This window comes from Ursus americanus, chromosome 1 (genome assembly GCF_024610735.1).
Source record: "Ursus americanus isolate L20-20 chromosome 1, mUrsAme1.1.p, whole genome shotgun sequence".
NCBI classification, from domain to species: domain Eukaryota; kingdom Metazoa; phylum Chordata; class Mammalia; order Carnivora; family Ursidae; genus Ursus; species Ursus americanus.
In genome coordinates this window covers 76,844,574-76,871,905 of record NC_142127.1, presented here as the reverse complement: position 1 = coordinate 76,871,905, position 27,332 = coordinate 76,844,574, and the positions used below count along the sequence as shown (strand labels likewise).

Below are 27,332 nucleotides of genomic sequence, written 5' to 3'. Positions count from 1 at the left end.
AAACCCCCACTTAACCAAAAGGAATGAGTTTCAAACCTTTCCTCTCCATCTAAAAAGTCCTTCCATATCACACTTCACTTGACCACAATGTTCAGGTGAGTGAGATAGGAGTGAAATGGAAAGCAGATTTCAAGGCTAACAGAATCCATGGGGTTTTTGTTTTGTTTTGTTTTGTTTTCTACTGTAACCTCTTAAGTCAATAAATACATGGTAAGTTGGAATTTGGGTCATGGCACTACAAGATAGAGCCTGCCACAGGAATATTCTTTAACTTCATTTCAGAGTCTCAAAATAAAGTTATTTGGTCTAGTCATTCTAGAAAAATTGGCAATAAGAGCCTAATAAGAGCCCGTAAAAGGAGCCCGTGGCCGGCTGAAGACGAGGCGGGTTTTTCCTATCCAGAGCAGTTGTGTTGAGCAGGTGAAGAGCTGCCAGCCGGCTCGCATCTGGATAGGCGTCCATGTCAGGAGCGGTATGCCGCAAAGTCGCGTGCTGGGGCATAGGGTTGGTAGTGCCTTCGGGTGGGCCCCGGCCTCCGGGGGGTCATATTCATGTAGTCACTCTGAAGGATCCTGCTCCTCTTATTCTTCATCTGCAGAAAAGAGAAGTGTCACTGTGAAGGGGGCCGGGGAACAGAGGGAGATGGAGTGGGAGGGGTTCTAAGACTTGTTGGGGGGAGAGGGGGCAACTACTCAGAACATAGACTGTCAAAGGAAGCCGAAAATACCTGAATTCATTGAGCACCTTGGACTAAGATAGTGCCTAATCAAACCTAACTACTTGGGACTTTTCTAAATTAACATGCAAAATATGAATCAAAGAAGGTATTTTAGTGTATCAAAGAAGGTATTTCAATGTACCCATGTTACCCTCAATGCAGTCATTTGATCTGAATTCCAAAAGCGTATCTAATTAATATATCCACTGTTGATATGTAAATACTCTTGAAGGCCCTTCCTCCTTTGAAAAGGTTAAGCATCCCCACTGCAATCTTCTTACAGCTGCCATTTGCTTAACAAGCTGTTTTTCCATCATTAATCCAAAAGGACCTTCAGCCCTCTAGAGTCTGAAATAATCATAAATTCATAGCCCCGGAGTCCAAATTAGTGGAGAGGTATAGTTCAAGATAACTAGTTACATTCCTATTCTCTTATGTCTATGTACATTTCCATAAAGACAATAGTGTCACTCAATCTCTGTTCCTGAGACTCAGCTCCTTCTGGATGAATTTCTTTTTTTTTTTTTAATTTTTTTTATTATATTATGTTGGTCACCATACAGTACATCCCTGGTTTCTGATGTAAAGTTCGATGATTCATTAGTTGTGTATAACACCCAGTGCACCATGCAATATGTGCCCTCCCCACCACCCATCACCAGCCTATCCCATTCCCCCACCCCCTCCCCTCTGAAGCCCTCAGTTTGTTTCCCAGAGTCCATAGTCTCTCATGCTTCATTCCCCCTTCTGATTACCCCCCCCCCTTCTTTATCCCTTTCTTCCTCTACCGATCTTTCTGGATGAACTTCTATCAGGGATGAGGGAAGTAGGGGCAATACTAAACCCAGAGCAAGAGTTATATGCACCATGAATCTTAACATAGTTTTGACTGGAGATGAAGAGCATCTTTTCTGAACCAATGTGATGGTAAAATTTACATGTTTGATAAAAGACCCATAAAAATTCTAAAAATAGCTACCCAGGTTTCTGAATTCAGAATTCCCTATTATGAAAAAAATATGTCTATTTCTGGGCACCTAGGCCTGATGCGTAAGTAGATACATGGCACATGAATGACATGAGCCCTTGAACAAGTGAGCAAGCGGCTTCTGCCCTGGCTTTATTTCCATGAACTCCTCCCTGAGCCTTGTCAAATGAGCATGAGCAAGTGTTAAAGAAAGGCTGGAAAACACTGGCCTCCACATTACTAAATCCAACTAACATGTTTTCAGTCCTCATCTTTTGAATTCTCAGCAGTATTCTCTATTAATGATTACTGTTGCCTTTTTGAAACACTCTTCCACTTTGCCTTCCATAAGATGGTACCATGCTGGTTTTCATTCTACCTGTTTGGCTACTCCTTCCCTGCCTCCTTTGCAAGTTCATCCTTCTCTAAGTAGCCATTCAGTGACACTGCTATATATACTGTTGCCCAAGACTTCCTAAGCCTCACCCTTGACACCGCCAGCTCCCTTACCCCTTGTCCCAGGGGACATTTGACAATGTCTGAAGGCATTTTGGGTTGTCACAACTGGGAAGAATGCTATGGCATCTAGTGGGTAGAGGCCAGAGATGCTCCTAAAAACCTCTGGTGACAGGGCAGCCCCCCGACAGCAAAGAATTACCCAGCCCAAAGTGTCAAGAACGCCAAGACTGAGAAATCCCGATCTATGGGGTCTGATCATGAAAAAGAATGGAATGAAAAGGAAGCAATGGATACAAAATATGGGACCAAATTTAGAATGAATATTGTTGGCTTGCTTGACCCTTCTTGCTCATCCCCAGAGATGACCAATTTTTTGAGCCTGGGAGACTGGAAAGAGGCTGTTCCATCCAAGATATAAGGTGGGACAGTAGGAGAAGTAGATTTGTAAGAGAAGATTACAAATTCAGCTTTGGTCATTTGGGATTTGAATGATGAATGGGTTATCCAGCTGAAACTAAGAAGAGGATAGCATTAAACAGACATAACTGGAAGATTCATTCAAGAGAGGTAGTCATGGAAACAAAGTGGGTGAGGAAAGTTGCTCTTCAAACATCTTGGCTCTACAGCCTTTCTATAAATAAAGACTAGAGCTCTCTTGGGCACAGGGTTATGGCAGGGCAGGAGTAAGAGCAAGGAGACCTCTGCCTCCAAAAAAATGTGGAAGGCTTCTGCTGATACCCTGGAAAGCACTTTAAAGCACTTTAGTACTTACTCTAGCTCTGAGGACTTCACTTGCCAGACTCCCAAATAGTAGTCTTTGCCTCCAGACACCCAAATACAACTATAGCTGGTAGAAAGGCCCCAATAATGAAAATGTCTTGAGTCTGAGGTTCTCTGGATTGCACAAAGACTCTGAAAGATCTGCTCAACCAGCTCCCATGCTTCCCCTCATGCTAGTTTCAGATAGTGGATTTAGTCCACTAAACTGTAAACACAACAGTGGAAATGACACATGCATGGCTGGGAACATGAATCCAGAACCCACAGGGTCCATATGCACCTGCATGTATGTGTGGAGAGTACTCGCCTTATGTGTCTGTGTGACTGGGTCCTCTGTTCTGCCCCTTCACCATTCTGCTATGTCTGATAAAGATGTGTGATTTCAGGACCACTCCTCCCTTGCCCTTGCTCCACCCCCACCCTTACCGGCCTCTTTCCTGGAAGCAGCAGCAAGACACAATTCACTTAAACACACAGTCTTCAAGACCACAGTGGATTTAAAGGCAGATACCACTTATCCACACACTGTCCATATTCCCCACATTGTGCCTGATAGTGGAGAACACCATGTTTTCAAGAAGGCTCCTTTAGACTAAGAAAGAGAATAGGTTTAGCAGCTCAGCTGAGTGAGTGGAGGATTGAGTGATAGTAACAGGTGCTGTTTGGCAGCAGCCTGGCAGAGGGGAGCACTTTATTTACCCAAGTGTCAGCAAGAGGTCAAGAGCTGGGATAGAATGTGCAGCTGCTTCCAGAAACCCACTCAGCCTACAACTGCCTACGGTAGCACATCCCAAGCCCTCAGGAAGTTCCGGAGAATAGCAGCTCACACCAAGGCATAGTGCAGACCAGCCAAAAATAGGCTCCCAAAATAGGACCCAGGAAATGGCTAACCTCTAGGGATCCCTAATGGCCCATCTGCCTTGCTCAACAAGGTGCTGGTTGCTTAAACAGTAATAGCAGCAAGAAAAGATGAGCCAAGGGGAAAAATGTGATGTTATCTTATGAATATAAATATATGTTTATTTCACACCCTTATGGTCAGAAAGTACAAAGACCTAGGTGGAGATGCAAATAAAGGGTTCTTATTAGACAACCTAATTGCCCCTAAGAGGCCACAGAAGATAAGATCATGCCAACCACTGGCTCTTCCTAATTCACAGGGAACTTATGAAACAGAATAAGATCAAAGTTAAGTTTTATCAAGACAAAGCAAGTGGTGCTACCAAGGAAAAATCCATAGCGTCTATGATGTTTCCAAGTTGAAAGTGAACTGTTTAAATTCACTGAAAATGAGAAATGGCTTTTGTTCCTCTGGGTGATTCCAGTCACTGAGCAAATTAGTGCCTGATTATACTAACTGATATTCTAACGTGTATTTATAATAAGTTTTAAATGATGAGCAGTACCCTTCTGGCCACTGAAAGTTAAAATAATTCTCAAAACTACTTCCTGGGAAGCTGGTAAATTACATTGACTTAGGTCAGCATATTACAAAGGAACACCTGTCCTGGACCCATAAAGCCACTGCACCTATATTTTAAATTAAGAAGTTGAAATTCCCAAGGGATAAAAATAAGGACTAAGATTCTAAATTCTAAAATCATTGGCCAACACCACAGAGGTTCAATGTGGGATGGTACCTTGTATGAAGACCCCAAGATCCAGAAAGATGAGGGACTCAACTGACATCAGAGGAAGAACTTAAGCAATATTTCTCTAAGTAAAAGGCTCCCAGGTTTGACAACTTAGAGGAGGCAAGACAGGTAAATACCAAGTTGCTATCTAGTATAAGGGATTTCCAAGAACAAACAGACACTTTGTTTCTACCCTGCAGAAGGGACAGTCTAAGCAACAGGCAGCCTAACAAATGTCCCTCTGCCCCTAGAGTCTTCTGAAATGTTAGAAGCATGTGGGGAATGATCGAGAGGCAAACTTTGGAAATAGGCCAACAGAGTTTAAAAGAATCTCAGGCAGGACACCTGGGTTCCTCAGTCAGTTAAGCGTCAGACTCTTGGTTTCAGTTCAGGTCATGATCTCTTGGGTCATGAGATCGAGCCCCATGTCTGGTGCTCAGCAGGGAGTGTGCTTAAGGATTCTCTCCCTCTGCCCCTCCCCCCACTCGTACATTCATGCTCTTTCTCTCTCAAATAAGTAAATCTTTAAAAAAATAAAATAAAAGGATCTCAGGCTGGATCTATCATTTACATGACTGCGAACCCAAGGCTGCCCTCCTCACCTCTACCCACTCCCCCAGCACCAAGTCTTTAGTAAATAGGATGGTTTCACCTGGTATGGGTTCCAGAAATCACTGACCCATATATGGATTAGTTAAATGTGTAGAATATGTCTTAATGATATGTTCATTTAAGCCCTTAGTTTGGCCTTTTTGAGGGTTACCAATTCATCAATTTGATAAGCACTCATTAAACATTAAATATGCTTAATACCGGATGGATGGTGAATATCAAAAGAAATCGTCCTTTATCCTTGAGCAGCTACATTTCTTATTGACGAAATGACTCATAGAGGCATCTAACTTATAGGAAGGAACTCAAAGACAGCATGGAATCAATGCAGGAGCTATTCTGTCCCACACAGTGTACATGAGAAAGGGAGGTTTCTGAGTAAAGAAAAGATCGTTGGTAAGGGAGTCCCATCATAACAGTGGATGTGGTCATCAGGATGTGTTCAAAACTTCAACTTTGAAGAAGGTAAAGAAAAACACACCAAGTTCATTACATGAACATTTGCACATATCGGTAAACTCTAATTCAGTGCTGAGAGCTCAGAAAAGTCTAACTCCCATTATGGTTTCATAATGACAGCAACCATACTTGGCCTCACGAAATTCAACTGCTTCAGAGGAGATAAAAATATGACTCAGATAAACAGACCTAGTTTCTTTGCTAGGTTTGAATGCATAATTTCAGTAGCCAAATTTCTCACAATTTTTGACCCTGAACCAAAATTGTTCATTGGTTTCAGTGCCTAGATTCTCAAGTTGCTTAGATTTTTATACATACGTGTATATTAAAACTATTTTATATATCATCATGATATTGCAAAATGGGGAGAAGAAAAGTAACTAGCCCTAAGACTCCCAATCCCCACCCCCCGATTTACCCACTTAGCTTCTTATTCTGCCTGGCCACCTAATTACTGCCTTCTGGAAAATAGGATTCACATTAGATTTTTCATCTCAGATAAAGTTGAACAGGCTAAAAGAGAACCTACCCAAACCTAGCAGGGAAATAACAGCAATAATAATAACAATCACACGTTAAACAGAAAATGAACCACATAGGTAAAATTCTTGAACATGTTCAGATTACATGTGCAGTGGAAATGTTACACAAAAGCAGTGTTGCTTCTCTTACCCAGCAGGCACAAAGAGCCACTGTTACTAGCAAGCTATAGAAAACTAGGACTCCACCAACCACCACCAGTGCCCAAAATGGCTTAGAAGATTCAGGAGACGGCTGCGCTGGACAATGATGTTTCTCTGAAAAATAGAACAGAGTGGGTTAAACAACATGGGAATGGCACTTGAGTACATTTCCTTCCTTCTGAACATTATAGAAGAGTGGGAAAAGGACCAAAATATGCAAAATATCACTAGTGTAGAATTTGTAGACTTCCTCTCTGGGATTTATCCAACCCCACCCCAGATCATGACTTGGTTTTCAAGACGGCCACTGAAAACCATTGCTTTAGAGCGGCACACTGCTAGAGTTGTGTGTTACCTTTCACATGGATAATGGTCCCATTGCTCTTCTCATTGTCTATGTAAGGAGGTGGATACATGACCTCGATTTTGCAGAAGTAGATATCCGTTTGGTTAACAAACAACTTCCGGAGGTAGAATGTCACTGTTTCGTTGCCCATTTTCCCATCACAGTCGAATCCTGTACTTGAATAGAACTGAGGCTGATGGGAGTAATTTCCACTCACAACACAGACTTCCACAGCACTATCTACTCCCTTATAAAGGGATGCCCGGAACTCCTTTGAGAAGAGGTTGTGGGTATACTTGCAGCTCAGGTTGACCTCGTTGTCGTACACCACAAGCCTGGGCAACTGCTTCACCAGAATCTTGTTTTCTAAAGAAGGAAAAATCATTTGCTTAGAAAAAGGGCATGAGGACTTTTTTTTTTTTTTCTGAAATCAAGACATCTTAAAATAAACAGATCTCCAGCAAAGGCTTTGTCTTGGCAGAAGAAGATGCAGGAGCTCTTTGGAAGATAATTATACTGAGAGTTTAAAAGTTTGCCTTTTGATATTATTTTCACCCTCCTTTGAATGGAACAATGAAGCGTGTTTTCACTTGGAGGGCAGAATGTGGCCTTCTGTTGGCGCTGAGCACCGCAGCTATGCATTTGGAAATTTTGAATCTGCACTAAGATCCCAAAGATGTTAATCATGCTTAATTGTGTGTCTTCCTGATTGAGTGGGATCCTTGGAAATGGCTTTTTAACACCTGACACGGATACACAAATAGATTTGGTTTTAAGTTCTGATACAGGCTTTTGTGAAGGAATTAAAATGTTTTGAAACATTCAGACTGTGTTTATTGGCCATTCCAAGAGTAGGATAAAAATTAAGAGAAGACATAACCCAAAGAGTTTAACTTACCTTCCATAGCAAATTCTGAGAGAAGCCTTCTCAAGAACTTCACATAGCCATTCCCTTAAATCACAGGAGATGGAAGAGGTGTACAAGAGCTGCCCCTCTACTCCATTTTTCTACTTCTACGCTATTCCAGTAAATGATCAAAGAATCTGGAGACCATCTAGTTCAATCTCTTCACTTTTAAAGCAAAGAACTAGGTATTATAACCTACACAAGGAAGAGAACACATCTATTCCATCTTGTTTCCCACCATATCCCCATTGCCTGGCATATGACTATAATGACAGTATGAGGCCCAGAAATATTAGATGATTTGTCTAAAATCGCTGAATAGATGGTGAGCAAAGCTACGACTAAAAACCCAAGTAAACTACAACCACCTGAGAAATAGACCACTTAACCACTAAGAATCAACTTTGCAAATTTCTCTAAATTTTCCATTACTCTAAAACAATGAATTTCTCGAAAACAATGAATGGCTTTGTGTCTCTGATTCAAAATTTAATACAGACCCAAAAAAAATTGCTGTTATTTTGGGTTATGTTAATAATTGTCAACCTATTTGCATTTTTTTTAAAGTTTTTTGAAGCAACACCCCACACACCCATACTGAAGAGCCAAATAAAATAAAAATCTGTTAAAATAAAACCTACAATTTAAACTGGATTTGCATTCAAGTGCTCAGGTGTTTTGTTTTTGCTTTGGGAAGAAGGAAAATGTGTAGAACTAAGTTACTAGTAGCTTTTTGTCACCTGCATTGTCCTCAACTCTGGCTGCACATCAAGAACGTAAAAAAAACAAAAACAAAAAAAACCCTATGTCCGGTCCCATTCCCAGAAATTCTGATTTAATTAGTCTATGCTGGACAGGAGAAGGGATTTGTATTGTTTCTTCTCATTTTCTTTTACACAACTTACTGAGCTATAATCCATTTACCATTAAGCCACTCTTTTTTTTTTTTAAGTTCACCCTTTTAAAGTATACAATTCAGTGGTTGGGTTTTATTTTGTTTTCTTTGAGTAATGTTGACACACAATGTTACATTAGTTTCAGGTGTGCCACATAGGATTCAACAACTCTATAGTTAAGCTATGCTCACCAATGTGTAGCTCCCATCTGTCACCACACAATGGTATTACAATACCATTGACTGTATTCCTTATGCCGTACCGTTCTTCCCATGTCTTACTCATTCCCCAAGTGGAAGCCATATCTCCCACTCCCTTCCACCCATTTTGCTCATCCCCCTCACCTTCCTTCCTTCTGGCTGTGGTTTTTTCATTATATTCACAAGTTGCAAATGGATGAACACTATCTGATTCCAGAATATTGTATTTTATTGCTCCCAAACCAAAATCCCATACCCATTAGCAACCACTCCTCCTTCCTCCTTTCCTCTAGGCCCCTGGGAACCACTGAATATTTCTGTCTCTATGGATTTGCTTATTCTGGGACTTTCATATAAATGGGCTCATACAATATATGGCCTTTTTTGTCTGGCTCCTTTCACTTAGCATGATGTTTTCAAGGTTCATTCTGTTGTAAAATGTATCAACTTCATTCCTTTTCATGGCCAAATAATATCCTGTTATATATATATTGCTTTTCCATTCATCATTTGCTTTCACTTTTTTGCTATTCTGAATAATGCTGCTATGAACATTGATGTATACAGTTTTGTGTGGACATATGCTTTCAGTTCTCTTGTGTGTATACCAGGAGTGGAATTGTTCTGTTATACAGTAACTCTGTTTAACTTTTTGAGGAGCTGATAAACTGTTTTCCAAAGCAACTGCACTATTTTACATTTCTACCAGCAGTGTCTGAGGATTCTGATTTCTTCACCTCCTTCCCAACACTTGTTATTATTCATCTTTTTTACCATAGCCATTCTGGTGTATATGAAACAGTATCTTATTGTTGTTTGATACGCATTTCTCAAATGACTGACAATGTGGAGCATTTTTTACATGCTTTTTAAAGAATTTGTCTGTCATTTATTTTTAAAGATTTTATTTATTTATTTGACAGAGAGAGAGAGAGTGAGTGAGCACACAAGCAAGGGGAGCAGCAGAGGGAGAGGGAGAAGCAGCTCTCTGCTGAGCAGGGAGCCCGGTGCAGGGCTTGATCCCAGGACTCTGAGATCATGACCTGAGCTGAAGGCAGACACTTTACCAAATGAGCTACCCAGGTGCCCCATTTGTCTATCATTTTTAGAGGAATGTTTACTCAGATCATTTGCCCACTTAATGGGGCTGCCTTTTTATTGTTGAGTTATCTGAGTTCTTTACATATTTTTGATGCAAGTTCCTTCTCAGATATGTGATTTGCAAATATTTTTCCCATTCTGTGGGTCATCTTTAGTACTATCATAAAAATTTCCCCCTTTGATTCTAGTATTTAGTGAGGGTTGAAAATCATCGTCATGTAACAGATTTCTCAAGCTGACAGCATATTAGAATCAGCTGCAACTTTAAAAACCCTTGATTCCCAGGTCAATTTAATCAGAATCTCTGTGTATAGGACCCAGCCATCAGCATTTTTAGTTTCTCAGGAGATTCTAATTTGCAGTCAAGTTTGAGAACCAGTGACTGAACAATTGAAAATTCACTTCTTATCCTCAAATACTAGGCCTCCACAGATTTTTCCAGGCTCATCTCCTCAAACCCAATCCTCCCAATTAGCCGGACTGTCTAAGTTAACATCCCGGCAACATAATGTGCGCACGTTCCTCTTTCCATACTTTGCTAAGTTCATGGCCTAGAGTGTCTCTCCCTTCTCAGGTCTCAAAATGATTACTATCTGTTTACTCATTTGCCATTTGGTCAGGTTCTGCATGTGGAACACCTCTTGTTTCACACACTTCGAGTTTTTGATTTGTGTGTATTTATTTCCCCTAGGCTTCTAGTTTCCGGTATTCTTTGAGCAAGGACAATCTGTTATGTTTCTTTGTATACTACCGTGTGAATGATAGGATCTCATTAAATAATCAATAAATGAAAGGTGGTAATCTGACTGTGTCATTGTTATCAGAAGCGAGGTCTGATTACCATCTCGTTAATTCCTTATTCAAAATTTGCGTCTCAACAACATTAGCTTCATTTATTATTCATTCAAACACCCCCTAGAAGCACTGAAAAACACATGTAAGGAACCAAAAAGTTCAACCTGTCATGATAGGGAAATTCAACTTGGTTTTTGTTGTGTTACATTTTGCTTGGTTTTATTCTTTGCTTACTTAGAAAGAATCACTGGGCCAGTTCTGATTAAAAGAACCAAACCCGGCAAGAAATGCCAGCATCTCCCCCTGCTTTTCAGGGAGTCCAGGTTAGGTATTGATATTTCTGTTTACTGAGCCCTCCAGGGATTGTTTCTGTTCCTAATTATTTGGATTCTGTGTTAAGGGGGAGTCAAATTCTTCCTGCTCTGCCTTTGAGAGATGACATAAGGAAAAAAAAAAAGGGGGGATTGGCTAGCATAGGACTTCTTTGCTAGGGTAATAAAAGGGAGCATAAGCAGAAAAACCAAGAAAAGCTGGAGAGAAACCCTGGATGGTGACCCAGTTTGGCTTCCTTCTCCCAGCACCCACAGTGAGGTGGAGAGAGGAGAAGGAGAGGGAAGAATGAAAAGAAGCTCAGCATCTATACTCCAGTAGTTTGCTTAATATGTCTCGACCACTCAGAATGTGACACCCTCCCAAGATGCACACAGAAGAGAAAAATCTATTTCCCAAAGATGAGCAGGGCTCAGTTTCTATCCTTGGGCAGCTTACAGTCTGGTGGGAAAGAAAGATACACCAACAGCTACTTTTAAAATAGTGGCACAGTGATCTGCACAGCATTTCTGTGGGCAACTCGAGAATCAGCTAAGGATTTCTGAAGGTGACTGCTGACCTGAGTGTGGAAGTATGCATACATTTATTCAACAAGTTTATTAAGTAAAAGCCTTGCAAGATGAGCCTTTGTGTCAGGGGTGAAGTGAAGTAGGAGAGTGTGTGGTGGAGAATAGGGCATGAGGTAGTGGACTACAGGGAGTACAAGACAAAGAGAGAAAAAGAAGAGTCTTTGCAGAGGAGATAAGGACAGATGTAGAGAGTTACAGCTGCCTCTGTTTGCTGGACCATGACTTGCAAAAGACAAGATTCGCAAAACAAGCGTGGTTCACAGCTTGAGCTCTCCTGCTGGTGGTGAGGACCTATTGAAGTGTCATAAGCAGAAAGGTGATTTCATTTTATATATACCACTTTAGTAAAAATATGAAGGTAAATTTAAATGGCATAAGATGACAACAGGGAGACCAGTTAGGATACAATCGTAGTAGCCTAGACAAGAGGTGATCAGGGCCTGAAATATGATTACAGAGAAGTAGATGAGCTCAAGAAATATTTACAGGTTAAAACTGGCAGAACTCAGCATTGGCTTAGATGTGGTGAGGGAGGGAGAAGGAGGAGTTTAAAATAATTATTCTCAGGTCATACAGGCCAACCAGTAATAATACTGTTTTTCTTTTACCTACATCTCTTCTTCACTCATTATGAGAAACTGAGGTGAAGTTTAGACATCTGGGCTATGAAAAAGACATTCTTCCAGCCTAAAGATCACTGCAAAGAGAATACTAGTTACCTCAAAAGTTCCTGGGAACACAGTTGACTGCCTGGAGCTTAGTTCACTGTCTTCTGTTCTCACAAGGTAGAAGTGGTGGTCTTTCTCTCCTGAAACTGTTTTTCATTCACAAAGCATAATAAAGCGAGATAACTAGAAGATAGACTTTCCTTCTGTTCATCCATGGAGCCCCCAAATTCAAAACCTCACCAAGGTTAAGGGGATTTCTCTGAACCCATTCTAACTCAGCACTACAAATTGAGCAATCTCTCACCGAAAAGCAATCCAAGATCTCAGGGTCTTCACTGGCTGTTACATATTCAATATTCTCCTGCTTGATGGCACATCCAACAACTGCAAAGGGGAAGGAAAAGTCCTTTTTTGTGTGACTCCTTGTACTAAAATTTATTGGGAAAGAGCTTTAAAAATATTGATTATATGGCCATTTGATGAAAAAGAGATGTCCAATGTATTTGTCAATGTTTACTTTTCTCTGTCTTCCATGTCAACACATAATTTTAAAGTTAGGTGCTATGCTTGAAGTGGTTTCCCAAATATGTGCTAGTGTGTGGCAATGGTCTCCTAGCTTAGGGTTCAACCCAAGTTAAAGACTGGCTGATAGAACTTCTTGTTTTCAACATTTATACCCTGATAGCCCTTGGTCCCACCTTGGTTCATGTCAATCATACAGAGAAGCCTAGGTGAGAAAGCATCTCATAGGACTTCAAAATCTACATCTGCTTTGAAGAGACACTAAATGAAGGAAATTCACCTGTGGTGGTAGAAAAAGATAACCAATTTCTCTAAATGATACTGAATATATGTGATCAGTATAACTTAACAGTAGACACAACAATTCTTATGTTTTTCTTAAAATGGAGCATTGTGAAAATGCACACCCCTTACTCTATTGGAGTAGAGTCTTAACATGGATAAGTCACAGCTACCAATAACGGAAACATCAAATGACATTTGGCTTTGAAATTTATTTTTGGTTCTCTGAGTTTCAGGGAATCCACAGGACTTCAAATAATTTAAGAACACATTATAAAATTTAAGAAAATATCCAGATTCAGAAGACACTAGAGAAATATTTAGCTTGCCTATACTAACTTGTATTTGATTCCTTTCATGTTAGGAGTGAAAAGCACCCATTTTCAGGTTAATTTGGTCTTAGCAGACCTAGCCTTTCCCTGTGGATATTTGGTTTTCCTTCTTGTGAGTAGTTAGACAGGGTCCACCTAGGTCAAACCTACTGCATTAGAAGAGAAACATTGTCAATCCATCAGTTGTATTTGCTTCTGGTATCAAAAGATTCGCTTGACTGACATTTCTCTAACTGAATTGATAAGTTGTTTTGATGATGAATTTAGTGCTTTGCTTTCAAAGCCTTTCCTAGCAGCTAAATCAGCTAAAGGTGTGGAGACAGGAAGCTGTAACCTCAAACCTCTTTTCCCTCACAACTCCTCCTTAACAACAGGCAACATGAAGAGTAAGATTGGAGGTGAAAGGGTACTTATCTGCTCCTTATAAGAAAGGCAGTGAGAGCTAAAAGATTTCCCACAGATAATCTGTGAATCTTGTGACAGTTGACTTTTAGAAAATTGGAAGTTACTTGTGCTTCCATGAGAATTGGTTACAAAAAAAAAAAACTTTCCCTTTTTGCCTGTTGTAAATGGGTCAATTACTGTATTAATAACCATCAACTCTCTGCACAGGTGGAGTGGATAACCATCTCTTGAGTGTGGTTCCAAGCACCAGAGAAGGAAACCTGCCCCTGAAAGGACCCTCCTCACCAACTCAGTTAATGCTTGGATTTCAAAAGAAGATGAAGCCTTAAAGGCAATGTGGGAAACACATTGACTTAAATTAATAATTGTGGCCTACATTCATATGGCTACAAAGTGCTTTTTCCTATTTTATCTCATATGAACTCCATATTAACCTGTGAGGTAAATAAATAGGACAGTCATCTTTATGCCCATTTCACAGATGGGGAAACTGAGATTAAAGAGGTCAAACAAGTTGCCCAAGTTTATAGGACAAGTGGCTCATGCTTACAACTTTGCTCATGCTTCATGACTTCTAGTCTATTGTTCTTTTCCCTCTTTTAGGTTGCATCGAAATTTCAACACAATTTCAGTGATTGATTCTAGATCTTCTCAAAGTTGGACAGATAATTGGACGATACTAGAAGTGAGAGTTAGGAAAATACCATTGAGTAGGGGAGTAAATGGAGTGGAAGCAGGACAAAACTAAGTTAAAATTTTGTTTTCTCCACCATTTTGCTGGAATACCGTCCTGCAAAAAGTGCTCAGCTGGAAGGAACATTGGAGGTGATCTAAGCCAAAACCTTATTTTATAGAGGAGACAACTGAAAACAAAACAAGTAAGTGACTTTTTAAGCAAGGTCACACAAATAATGGAAGAGCTAAGGTTATTTATTTAATGTTTCTAGGATAATGTTTGAAATCATGAATGTTCTATTCAGAAAACCAACCTTGTGCATTCAGCAGATTGACTTGATTTCATGGTCATATTTAGAAAAAGTATGTTTCCAAACTTTCTTTGCCTGTAATGCATGCGCACAAAACATTTTGCTTATGATTTCAGAGACTTCCTAAAGGTTCTAGATGGACCCCAGATAAGGTCTACAGACAATACCGTCACATGAAATGCCTCTTATAAATTATTTCAGATCCACAACCAATAGTTATGCCATCCCAGCTCTTTTATTTCAGCTTGCCTAGGTGTGTACGAAAACACTTTGAACATGAACATTAGTCAATACACGAAGTCACTTTTCAGTCTAAACCTCATTGGGCAAATTCTTAACCTCAGGACCTTTGTGAATTGCATATATTTATCATATTTAATTTATGATATGCCATCTTTCCTTTTCTCTATCATAGCACCATAGAGAAACAGAATGGCACCTAGAGGCTAGTGAACCAGAGAGTAGAGTAGACAGCACTCAAGACTGACATTTGCATTGAGACGTTAAGGAAGCAGTAAAAGGAGATATGATAGGTCTTTAATTAGCAATGTGACTCTCTCTCGGAACCTCTTAAGAACTTCATTGGGTTCCATCTCTGCACATCACAATCAGTTTCTTTTGCAGCTTAAAAATCAGATCGTAAGATCCTAATCACGCCGTTTCCTTTTTTAAAATTCTGACTGAACAGAATTTAACATGTCAGGCAGGAACCAGAGAAAATGAAAGCTTTCTATTTTCAACCATCTTGCCCTGCGGTGTTTGTGAACATTCTGTGAAGGTGACGCTGGTTTCCTTGGTGTAGAGCACCTCCCTCCTGACCACAGAGCTGGTGAAGTTACTGTAACTTTCCTCTGAGTACATTTCCTGTTCAGGCCGAGGATACCCTTCAACACGTGGCCACCTGACCACTTGCTCCTTTTTAGGCTCCATAAGGGACAGTCTTGCTCACAGACCAATCCAGTGTTTGCTCAGGAACCTGTGAGACCAGTTGTGCTTTCTGGGAGGAAAGTGACTCTTTCCTCTGTCTGTGACTCTAAACTCTAGCTGGTGGCCCAGCCTCATACAGATGTGAGACAGGAGTACAAAACACTCATCGGACTTTTGCCATCTTCCTTGAGCTACTAGGAAGATAAAAACAAAGCTATGAATAACCTAGCACACCTTAAATGACGCCAGACTCTGAAATTCATGATAAAATGGAAAAAATAGTCACACACACATTACATTTTCAAAATAACTTTGCGGTCATTCCATCTAGTTTTCTAATGGCTGTCATCTTGAACTCTCCCCATTTTCACAAGGAATAAAGATTTAAAGAAAGCTCCCCCCAAAAAAGGGCTTTGAAAAAGCATGTGGTGTATACAGATATGTTGTCTCATTCAGGATCCCAGCAGAAAACAAATGGCACACTCAAACTGGGCAATAAGAGGAAGGTGTATTTATAAAAGGACTGTCGGCAAAGGTGTGGAACCACAGGCAAATGCTAGAAACTGCAGCCCATGGCAGCAGAGTTATGACCACCCTTAGGTCTAAAAGGGCATGAGCAGGATGAGGTTACCAGAACCAGAAGGAAAGAGAATCATGTAGAGGAGGCCACATGTCATTGCATGACATGTGCCCATGACAGATGCAATGACTTTGTTCAGAGAAATAGACCACGGGACCAGCCCTACCCAAGATGGTGTGCGTACAACTATCAGTTCTGTCAAGCACATTTATTCTTATTGAAAGGGTCACTTTATACAAAATCTAGAGATCTTAGTTCAAACAAATACAAATGATTATAGATGGGTAGCAATAAAAATAGAAATAGAAACCTAATTAATACATTTACTCAACAAGCTGCTGTTAACCAGCACCAAGCTAAGCTCCATGTTCCACCCTCATCTATGTTAATACACAGGAAGACACTAGAGTGTAGAGGACATTTGTTCTTGTCCTTTTAAAAAACTATTGTGCTTCATGCAACTGTCAGAAAGTAACTCAGAGGTCAAATAGTTCAGTAGCAAAAAGTCCCAATTGAGTACCTAGTCATTAATTATGAAGAGAGAAAAATTACCAACATGATCAATGAGTACTTTCTGAAAAGAAATTTCGATGTGTCAGAAAATTGTTCTTTGGTATTCTGACTTCTGCCATGATGAAGTAATGCATTATTCAGTAAAAAAATAATAGAACTGAATGTACTAGGTTCTGGGAGATGGGAAAATGTAAAAGATACAGCCTCTTTCTTCTAGGAGAAATCCTAGGTAAATAGACAGTTAGCTACACTCCAAAGCCATGTATGGTCCATGAGCCCTGTCACAACAGTCATATAAAAGAGGCCTTGTTTCCAGACAAAATGATTTTGGAGGCTTTTATGTGGACAAACTGACCTTTAGCTAGGCCATGAAGTCCGGGGCAAATTTAGACAGGCTAAGATAAAGGAAATAGCTTTTAGTATAAAGGTTTATTGGGGACCAGCAGAGCATTCCATTTACATAAAGAGGAAATAGGTAAAGACATAAAGACGGCTGATACCAATCATAGAGAGCCTTTAATGCCAAGAAAAGGCACATGGATTTTATTAAGAAGGCAATGGGAGATGCTGAGGACACCTGAGTTGAGAAGAGGGTAGTAAGTGCCCCTTGGGGAAGGTTAACACAGTAGCGCAGATGTACTCGCTGGAGAGAGGGCAGAGCCGGAGGCGGAGACCCATCCGGAGCCTGTGACAATAGCTTTGATGCGAGCTCACAGGGCCTGAGGTGCAGAGCGGGCAGCTGGGATGGAAAGGACAGATGAGGAGTCGGTACTCGGTTGTGCTCACTGATGGTGAACAAGAATAAGAAATGACACAGAGTTTGTGGCTGGGCGAGGGTGAAAGCAGAGGCATTGTTGACTAAATTAGGGAAGTCAAGAGAGGACATTTCTTTGGAGAAAAGCTGTTGGGTTCGGTTTTAGATATACTGGGTTTGAGGGGTGGGTAAGGCATCCCAAAGGAAAGGTCCAGGAGTTAGATGTCTTGGACTAGAACTCAAGAAAGTCAAAGACAGATATGTATATCAGGATGCCATCTGTGTTAGGATGACAGTTAATATTAAACCTGCTGAAAGCCATTGCCTGCATTATCATCCACCCCTAATCCTCATTGATACTGCCCAACAATGCAGGGTGTGAGCACCCTAGGACTGAAACTTCCTAAACACAAAGCAATGTAAATGGGTGTGATGTGACCCAGCCCCTACAATTCAAAGGTCTACAATTGTCCTCTCAGCTCCTAATGCTAGAAGGATAATCTAAGAGTCCAAAAAGGCAGAGCACCTGAGATTATATGAAAGCTGCCAAACCACACCCAAATACCCAATTTTATTACCCTAAAAACCTGTAGTACAAATAGTGGGTAACTAGGGCTTTATAGCTTTCTACATGAACGGTATAGCAATAATTCAATCTTACATCTCCAAAGAGCCTGACACATACGAAATCTTCTAGGCAAACATCATGACCTGGAAGTTTGAAAATAATTACTATGTGGAACCTTAACGTTACATAGGAAGGTGGAGGAGAAAGAGCAAAGGCCAAGTCCTGCCATAATTTCTAAGCATCTTTGTACCTAACATCCTGGTTTGCAGTCTCTCCAAGCAATTTCAGAGATGGCTGCTCAGCAGTTCTTCATATTTTCTCTCTCCGATCATACAACCATCCACAAAGGGGTGGGGTGGTTGAGTTGTCTTGTTAAAACTGATAAAAAACCAGCATTTTTATTCCATGTAAGAAGCATTTTTAAACCAGAAATAGACCTGAAATGTCTTCAAGTCCAACCCCCTCACATACCAGATGAGGAAATGAAGGCCTCGAAAAGTTTTGTCACATTTCAACAGACTAAAACTCCTAATTACATCCCCCCTACCTTGAGAAATCAGTGGCTTTAAAGTTTGAAAAAAAAAAGGGGGGGATGGGTGTAGAAAAACAGACATGGCCTCTCCAAAGCCAAGGGCAAGAGGCTACATCCTTGGTCCCAAAAACACAGGGAGATGCTGAGATTAACTTTCCTGTCTGGGAACTGGAGCCCTGCCCATGATGTTGGGCATGATTGATCTGAATCTTCTGACCCTCTTGTTTCAGCCACAAGCTGATGCCAAGCCAAGCCATATTGTACATTTTTGAAGGCTCAAGCAAATTTAAAATAGAGATGGGCTGAGTCTTCAAAGTCAAGGTATGTAGTATCCAGTGGCCTTTGTTGATATAGGTTTAACACTATAGCCTGTTCTGAGAGAATTAAATATGCATTTTTTTAAATAAAAGTTTTTAATGTCAGGAATGCCAGCATGGAATCACTCACCCACCCCTGCTTCATCCTAACATATCTATCTCTGCCCCTATAAATCTCTTCTCTTCCTCCCCAGTCTTCTCAGAGGTTTGTCCTCCTCTCTCTAATACTCCCATCCTCTGTGCTCCAAATGTCCCTCCCCATCTCCTAGTGAGAACTGCCTCTGTTCTTTATTTTTCTCCCTCCTCCTCTTTTATTTCCTAAAGACCCTCTCTCCCCTCCACCCCATCAACACTGCACACACACACACACACACACACACACACTCACTCACTCACTCACTCACTCAGAAAGCGCACTTGGTTCCTTCCACATCTCAAACATATTGAAGTCACTCAGTCTGCAAACATTTATTACATACCCACCATGTACAAGAAATGGTGAACATTATAGGTGATAGAAGTTCCCAATTGTCTTCACTTTACCTAGCAATTTCCTCTTTCTACTGTCTCTATTTTGTTCCCCTTCACTTTTTCTTGACCTTTTGAAGTCTTATCTTCCTTCCCCACCATTCTGTCTAAGCTCAAGAGTCCCAACTGGCCTCTTTTTAGTCAAAATCGATAGCCTTCCCAGGCCACTATCCACTTCTTCCCTTACGCAATTAACGCAATTAAGCACTGTCTCTTTTTGAAATTCTTTCTTCCTTCGGCTTTAGTGATGTTCTGTCACACCTCTTTCTCCTCTTATCTCTCCAAACACATTCTCTGTCTCCTTTACTGGTTCATCATCCTCTTTAGCTGACTTCTAACCAGAGCCATTTTCCAGACTCAGTTCAACTCTCTGCTTTTCTACAGGTATACTCTCTCATTTCTATTATCCATTCCCATGACATCAACTTTACTCCAAAGATGGGTTTCCTAGATATTTTCGTTTTACCCAGCTCCCATTCCTTCAGGTTTGTACTGGACATTTTTCTGCCATTTCAAGCCCTTACTTCAACTCAATGTGTCTAAAACTAAACATTATTTTGCTCCAAAACTCAGTTGCACATCTTGATTTCAGGTGGTAATACCACCATTCCTCTATCAAGCCAAAAACTTTGACATCACTCTTGATCCCTCCCTCTCTTTCACAAACCAGGCACTACATCCTGGAATTTCTACTTTTCAAGCATCCCTCAGAATAGTCCCTTCTTGCTGTTCCCACCTTTGCTACCCAAATTCTAATCTACTACCCCTCATCCTGGCACAATGGCAGAGTTTTCTAACATGATCTCTTTGCCATTAGTCTCTATACATTCTAGACCATCCTGCTTCCAAAAGCTTCCAGCTGCATCACAATGCCTGAAAATGAAGTACAAACTTGGGGTATCAGTGTTCAGCCCTTGGTTTGACCTGATTCTACCCTACCTTTCCACGCTTCCACACATTCAGTTCTGGCCAAGAACACAGAACAACATTCCTGGTTTAATTTCTTTATTTGTATTTCTTCTCCCTCCTGAAGTAACATGGAATTGGTAAGAATATGAACCCTTGGAGCAAGTGCCTGGATTTACTTACTTACCAGTTGTGTGACCATAGGCACATTGCTCTATTTGCTCCATCCTTCAGTTTCCTCACCTTACAGAAAAGGTAATCATAGCAACTATTTCAAAGGATTTCAGGGAAGAATACATGACTTGATATAGGGAAAGCCAGGGAGAACAGTGCCTGGCACATTATAAGTGCAAAGTAAGTATTAGCTAGCCATTATTATTAATAACATCATCCATTCAAATTGTATCTAGCTTTAATGTCCCATTCAATTCCCATAAATGTTAACTATTCCATATTAATCTTACTAGAATATTAATGTTACACTTGCTCATTTTAGTACTAACTCATTTGTTTCCTTCTTCAACAAATATTTGTTGAACACCTATAATGCTTCCAGCACTGTGCTGGAATAACATAACTTCACTGTGCTGTGAAGTTATAATGATGAATAGACATGATCCTGCCTGCAAAGAGCTCATAGTCTGGGGGGGGGGGAACAGATGTATCAATGCACTAACAATTTTGGGAAACTGAGAAGGAAGGAAGCCCCTCACTTTGCCATTTAGGGTCTCAGGGAAGGCTTCTTCAAGTGGGTGGTGTAGGGAACATTTCAGATTATATTACATAATGTATGCAACGTCATTAAGGCATGAAACAGCAGGGGAAGTAGGCAAGAGTTAGCTCTCCATTTCCCACTGCTATACCGTGTCATATATGGTCTTCTCAACTGGATCAAAACGTCTGTGGAAGCAGAGAGAACTCGATTAATTACACAAGCAGTTCTTGTGTGCTAAGTTAAGTCCTTACACTTCTTTTCCTCTTTTTATATTCCTTCAGACTCCAATAGAGATTAAAATATAACAGGTTTAATAAATCTTTGTTAGATTGAGTTATACTCCTGTTGGAATGCCTCTTAGAAGTACATAATAAAGGCTGAATACCCAGGGAGAGCTTCCTCAAAAGAGATGAATCTTGCACTATAGTCATAAAGCGAAAGATGAGTAGGATTTGGATAGGTGGAAAGGGGGAGAGAGGGAATTCCAGGAAGGCTACAGCATCAGAAAGGTCATTAACACAGAGGGCAGGTAGGTGAGACCGTGAAGAAAGCTGCAATTTTGGGTTTAAGGATCTCATATTAGGGTGTGAAAAAAGATTGATTGGATATGCAAAAGGCCTTATCATCCAAAACATGCCAGGAAACATTGTTAGCATCTTCAAGGAGCCATCAACACAACCACCTTTTCAATAGCTTGAGAGATATCTAAGTTCTCGCCCATCTCTAAATGTCTGGGGTTGAATTCACCAGTTCTTATAACTGTTTGCCATAAAATAAATTACTACAAACAGAGAATCATTCACAATGATGCTAAATTGAAAGAAAAAAATTCTAGAAAGATCTCACAATTCTCATTTTTACTTCACTGAAGCTCAAACTGGGTTTTTGTATCAGTCATAGAACCTAGAATAGCACCTAGAAGATGTTAATAAATACCTATTGAATGAGCACATGAATGAAGACCTGTCTTGCTAAAGGGTAAGAGGAAGGAGGCACTTTACAGAACAGGAACCTAGTACTTTAGAAAACAGTAACCTAGTAATACCTTGTTTTAGTCCCCCCAGAGAGCTTCAGTAAAAGGAAACATTCTTCTCATGTGTGCCCATTCTCACCCAGTTTCAATGGGACAGAGTCTGTGAATCAGAAATGGAACCCTCCTGGACCCCATGTTCCTAAAGATTGTCTTAAATTATGTAGCCTTGCTAGTAGTAGTGTTCAATACCAAAGAAAGTCATCAGGTTACATGGAACCTGCAGACACAGCCACAGTGATGTTCTGACACTTCATCATCCGTCAAGTATCCCTAAGCAATGAAAAGCACAACAACCCTCTACCTTCTCAGCAAGTGTAAAAAAAAAAAAAAAAAAAAAAATCAAACACCCACCTACATTCCTAACAAGGGAATCTATGTCACTGTGACAATGTAAGACATGTCAATAATGCAGATTCTTGTATGAATGAGTGGGTGATGAACAGGAATTCCTGCCATAATCAATACCTTACATGGTGAATTGTGAGCCACAAGGTTCACTTAGATACTGAAGAAAAGGGCCCCTGATCAGATCAGAGGTCAGAGTGAACTATGAGTGGGTGACATTTGTGACACCATCAGGAACCATTAACACAGTTACCTTGGCCGAGTCCCACAGATAATGAAGATGATGACAAATGAAAAAGATGACGATAATGGTGATACAGAGATAAAGTTGCAGCTCAAAGTTAAGTAAGAAATTCTCCACCACTGTGCAGATTTTCATCCAGCACTGAAAACATAAACATACGTAACCCGCATGGTGACACACAGACCCAGTTGAGATGCCTATGACCTTAACATTGAAATACCAAGGCCAAAGAAGTCTAAATTCTCTTTTTCACATTCTCTAACAAATGACCAAGTAGCCCTTGACCCCATCCAGAGCTCCTCTCTTCTGATGTTCAGAGTCCTCAAAGTGAGGGTAACAAGCAAGAAGTTAGACACCTACTTTGCGACCACTTCTCCATGGGGCCTTTGTCACCTTCCCTCCAGCTTCAGGGATCTATTCTCATGCAACAATTGTCAGTCTGAAAGCTCTGGGTACCATTTTTTTTTTATGACAACGCCATGTTAAGATCAAAAGTAGCAAGAAGTCACCATGAAAGAGGCAGATTCCTTAACACAGCTTCAAAAACCAGAGACCCCTTCAGTCAGTCACAAAACCACCCAGATGTCATTTTTTCCAGAAGTTCAGCTAAATCATCCACCGAGAAGAACAGTACCGACCTCTGTGAAGTTCCACGAGTAACAAACGTCTTGAGAAAAAGGCAAGCAAAAATTTAACCAAGATGGAAAGGAAAAATGAAAGATTTTATCCTTCTCAGAGTCCTGCTACAAAATAACTGTGTTTTGAAAGATGGCCTGCCCTCTGATTTGTAGACAAGAAAGTTCGCAATCATGTCTCCTTATCAATGCCTATACTAGTTAATAAAGAGTTATTGTTTTAAAGATGATAAACCACGAATGGAATTTTCTTCTAGGACATTGGTGGCATAAAAATTTCATTTTGTAAATGTCAACACACTGCCTACAAGAAATACTTGAAGGAAAATATCCACACATGGTAAAAGCTGAGTGGTAGTCATGTGGCATTTGTCTACTCATGAAAACAGAATGAAGACATTAAAAGGGAGGACAGTCTATATCTTAAAAAGAGACAATGAAATCCCCACCCCCACCCATAAAAAAATGTGAGAGCTTCAGAATTATGATCACAGATTCATTTCTCTTTCTAATCAGTCTGTGAAAATGACTCATTCTATTTCTTGATATTGACATATTGTTATTGATTTTATGGTCCTTTCTATAAAAGTCCTTTCTAGATGGTTGCTTTAAAAAAAATAGAAAGTAATATATTGTCTTAAGCAATGTCTATACATTTGAAATGCCCATTGAATTTACTTGAGATGACAAGACACCAACCCGATTTTTTTAAGTCAAATAAAACAGGCTACCGTGCAGTGGATGACATGCAGATATGGCAATCTGCAGATGACATGGCCTTTTCAAGGTTCATCTCTCTCTCTCTCTCACTTTCCCAAGCCCCGCCTCATGGCAGCACTTCCCTGTAAGAGGCCAATTACTTGCCATTATGAACAACTACCTCAAAGGGGGCATTTGCTGAACTAAAAATGAAGTCTTTAATGACCTTGCTTTGCTGAGGATTTTTTATTAAATATCAACTACCTTCCTGCCTCCTGTGCCTCTCTCAGAAAAAGAAGTGCCAAGGGAAATGCAGAAGCCTTGGAGAAATCAATCACGTTCCAACTGGCCATTCTGACGGTTTATTTGCTGAGGTTTGGGGAGAAATGAAAAGAAATCCTCTCATGGAAAAATAAGTGGCGTTGTCCTAATTTTTATCTTCATACTGGATGATTAGCCTTGCTGAAAAATAACTGATATTGGCTGAAAAACCTCTGAACAATGCCATCTATGATATGCACACTCTTTCTATCATCAGTCACAAATTGGTCCCCTTTCAAAGGAACTACAGTTCTAAGCTACCTCTTTGAAAATCCAAAAAAATCCTCTCAATTTGTGGATCTCAAATGCACAATTACTCAAATCTGGTAGGAAACATGGAACTTTAGTAAAGGAATTGTCTAAGTGAAGTTTTCCTCATGCTTCCTAAATTATACTTCTTTAAATTAGCCATAAAAATCTTTCTACAGCATCATTAAAATCATGAAGAATCAGGTTAGGTTGAACCTTCATAGAATAAGCATTTTAAGCTACGCTGCAAGCCAGTGAGTTAGAATTTTTAAATTTGTGGAAAAAAAGGACTGTTCTTCCTTTTTTCTCTTTTTAAAAAAGTTTTTATTTAAATTCCAGTCAGTTAACATACAGTGTAATACTGTTCTTCCCACACACACACACACACACACACACACACACACACACACACCAGATATCTCTCTTAATGCTAGGGAGGACAATTACACTGTGACCAAAGAATTTTACCTTATCTATAACTTCTTCATGGAAGGCAAATACAGAGAGACAAAGAGCATATGGCAGGTTTTGCACCATTGATTAGAATAGATCATGCATTTTTTTTGTATTTTGTAGTTATTTTATCTCAAAAGTTTTTTTACTGAGAGAAGAATTTCAAACGTGCCTTCTCTACTTCTTCCCTACTTCATTAGGTGGCCACTCAGCATCAAATCTTCAAAGTTGTTATGGGGGTGAGTTGGCATTTGCAACATACTTGTATCTCAAAAAAAAAAAAAAAAGGTCCCACATATGTGTATCCTTAACAGGGTTTTTAACTACCCCCCTTTCAATGCACGTTCTAAAGGAAAAATATGAAGCTTTGTGTCTTACAAAAAACATCTTCCAAAGAGATTCAGGGAGTTGATGACAGATGGATGTCCACAGAGCACATCAGGAAAGCATTTTGTGTACAAATACTTAAATAGTTTCTGTGAGAATGAGCTTCTCTTTCCATTCTGCCTATTCTGTCTATCTCTTACTGTGTCATCAATGAAGAAATTATAAATATCTTTAAAAATAAATTTTAAAGATCCCTTAAAAATAGAGTTTAAAGACCTTTTTTAAAATAAATTTTAAAGATTCTTTTAAAATATATTTGGTAACTCTAAATGCTTGGCACCAAATACTGGGGCATAACGTAGCTCGCCAGCTTATGTCTTTCACCGAGGGGGTACATTTTATAAATACACACAGTTTGTAAAAGTACTCACTGGCACAGAAGGCAACAAAATAGATGGGTGTATATGTAAATATTTCACTAGTGCACGTTGGGAGCACATGCACACGATGTTAAGAATAACAGCAAATAATGCAGTCTCCACACCCACCAAGAGAAATGAGAAAGAAAATTGAAGATACTGGCTTTTCAATGTATCTTCAAGAGAAAAAGAAGTATTCTTACTTAAGTCTGCCCATTTTTTTAAAAAGATTTTATTTATTTGACAGAGAGAGACAGCCAGCGAGAGAGGGAACACAAGCAGGGGGAGTGGGAAAGGAAGAAGCAGGCTTCCAGCAGAGGAGCCTGATGTGGGGCTTGATCCCAGGACCCTGGGATCACGCCCTGAGCCGAAGACAGAAGCTTAACGACTGAGCCACCCAGGCGCCCCAAGTGTGCTCATTAATCTGTACAAATCTTGAGCCAAGTGAGACACTTTTCTAATTCTGAGAACAAGTTGAGCAAACACCTGTCTCCAGCCCACCAAAGCAACAAGCTCTTTCTGTTTGGAATTGTGATTTTCCAAAGATGGTATAACCCTGGATATATCTGGAGCTATGAAATTATAAACCATATCACGTTAGGTGGAATAATGTCATGGTCAAGGGCCTAGGCTGAAGAGTCAGATGAAGGTGGTTCAGACCCTGACTCCAATAACTAATATCTGTATACCCTTGGACAAATTAACATCCGTACCCCTTGGTCTCTTCATCTGACATGGGGTTCTGTTACAATTGTGTTAGGTGTATCCTCCTCATCATCATTGGGAACTTAAGGGATTTTAATCTAAGATAACAAATTTCAGTCAATTGTAAAAGAAAGTAATTTTTGGGCATTTGCATTGTGCCACCTTCTGTAATGACTCCGAAATTCATTTTGACACACTCAATTCAATTTGAGTAGACATCGTAACTACAATTAACATTCATCTTGCAAGCCTACCTCTAACTGTACTGAACATTTCACACAAATTATTTCATTTTATCCCCACAATGACCTTGAGAGGAGGTTATTACCATCCCCAACTTATAGAGAAGAAAACCGAGGCTTAGAAAGTTCACATACTAGTCTAAGGTTAGCTAGCTAGTAAGAAATGGATGGGCGATATGAATCCTGGCAGTCTAAATCCAGATCTTTCAGAACCAACCTACTTATAGCATTTGTCTTAAAGTTTTTTAAAAAGCATAATTTGTATAGCTTCCTGGGACACTACCAATTAATAGCTAAATAAATCTTATTTAATTCCAAAGAATGTTTGTTAAAATATTATACGGTAGACTGAGACTCAGTGAGTTTCTTCATAAACCGGCTGCCATGTGAGAGCAAAACTACATTTCAAATGTCCACATTTCAGAAGTCGTCTGAAATTTAAGATGAGCCAAGCCAACCGAAGACTAGGCAAGAAAAACTGAGAGGAGGAAAGAAATCAAAAATGTTTACCTGTTACTTGAATCGAGGGGAAGAAGTTGAGAGCCAGAAGCAGCCTGAGGATCATTGTGCTAATGGTGGGCCAGGGCTCCAGCCCCTCCTCCCCGAGGAGCCCAAAGTGTGAGGGGAACTGAAGACGCACCTGCCACAGCCCTAGCGTCTCGTCATCCA

The 27,332-nt window shown here is 40.1% G+C and overlaps 1 protein-coding gene across 1 annotated transcript; it reads right to left on the bottom strand.

Moving 5' to 3' along the window:
* Window positions 1-27,332, bottom strand: CD28 (CD28 molecule). The gene is made up of 4 exons (XM_045806707.2): window positions 27,174-27,332; window positions 6,668-7,024; window positions 6,302-6,426; window positions 1-592 (listed from the first exon to the last, which is right to left on the bottom strand). Exons 1-4 carry the CDS (start codon window positions 27,226-27,228, stop codon window positions 464-466), a joined length of 666 nt encoding a protein of 221 aa, XP_045662663.2. The 5' UTR covers window positions 27,229-27,332; the 3' UTR covers window positions 1-463.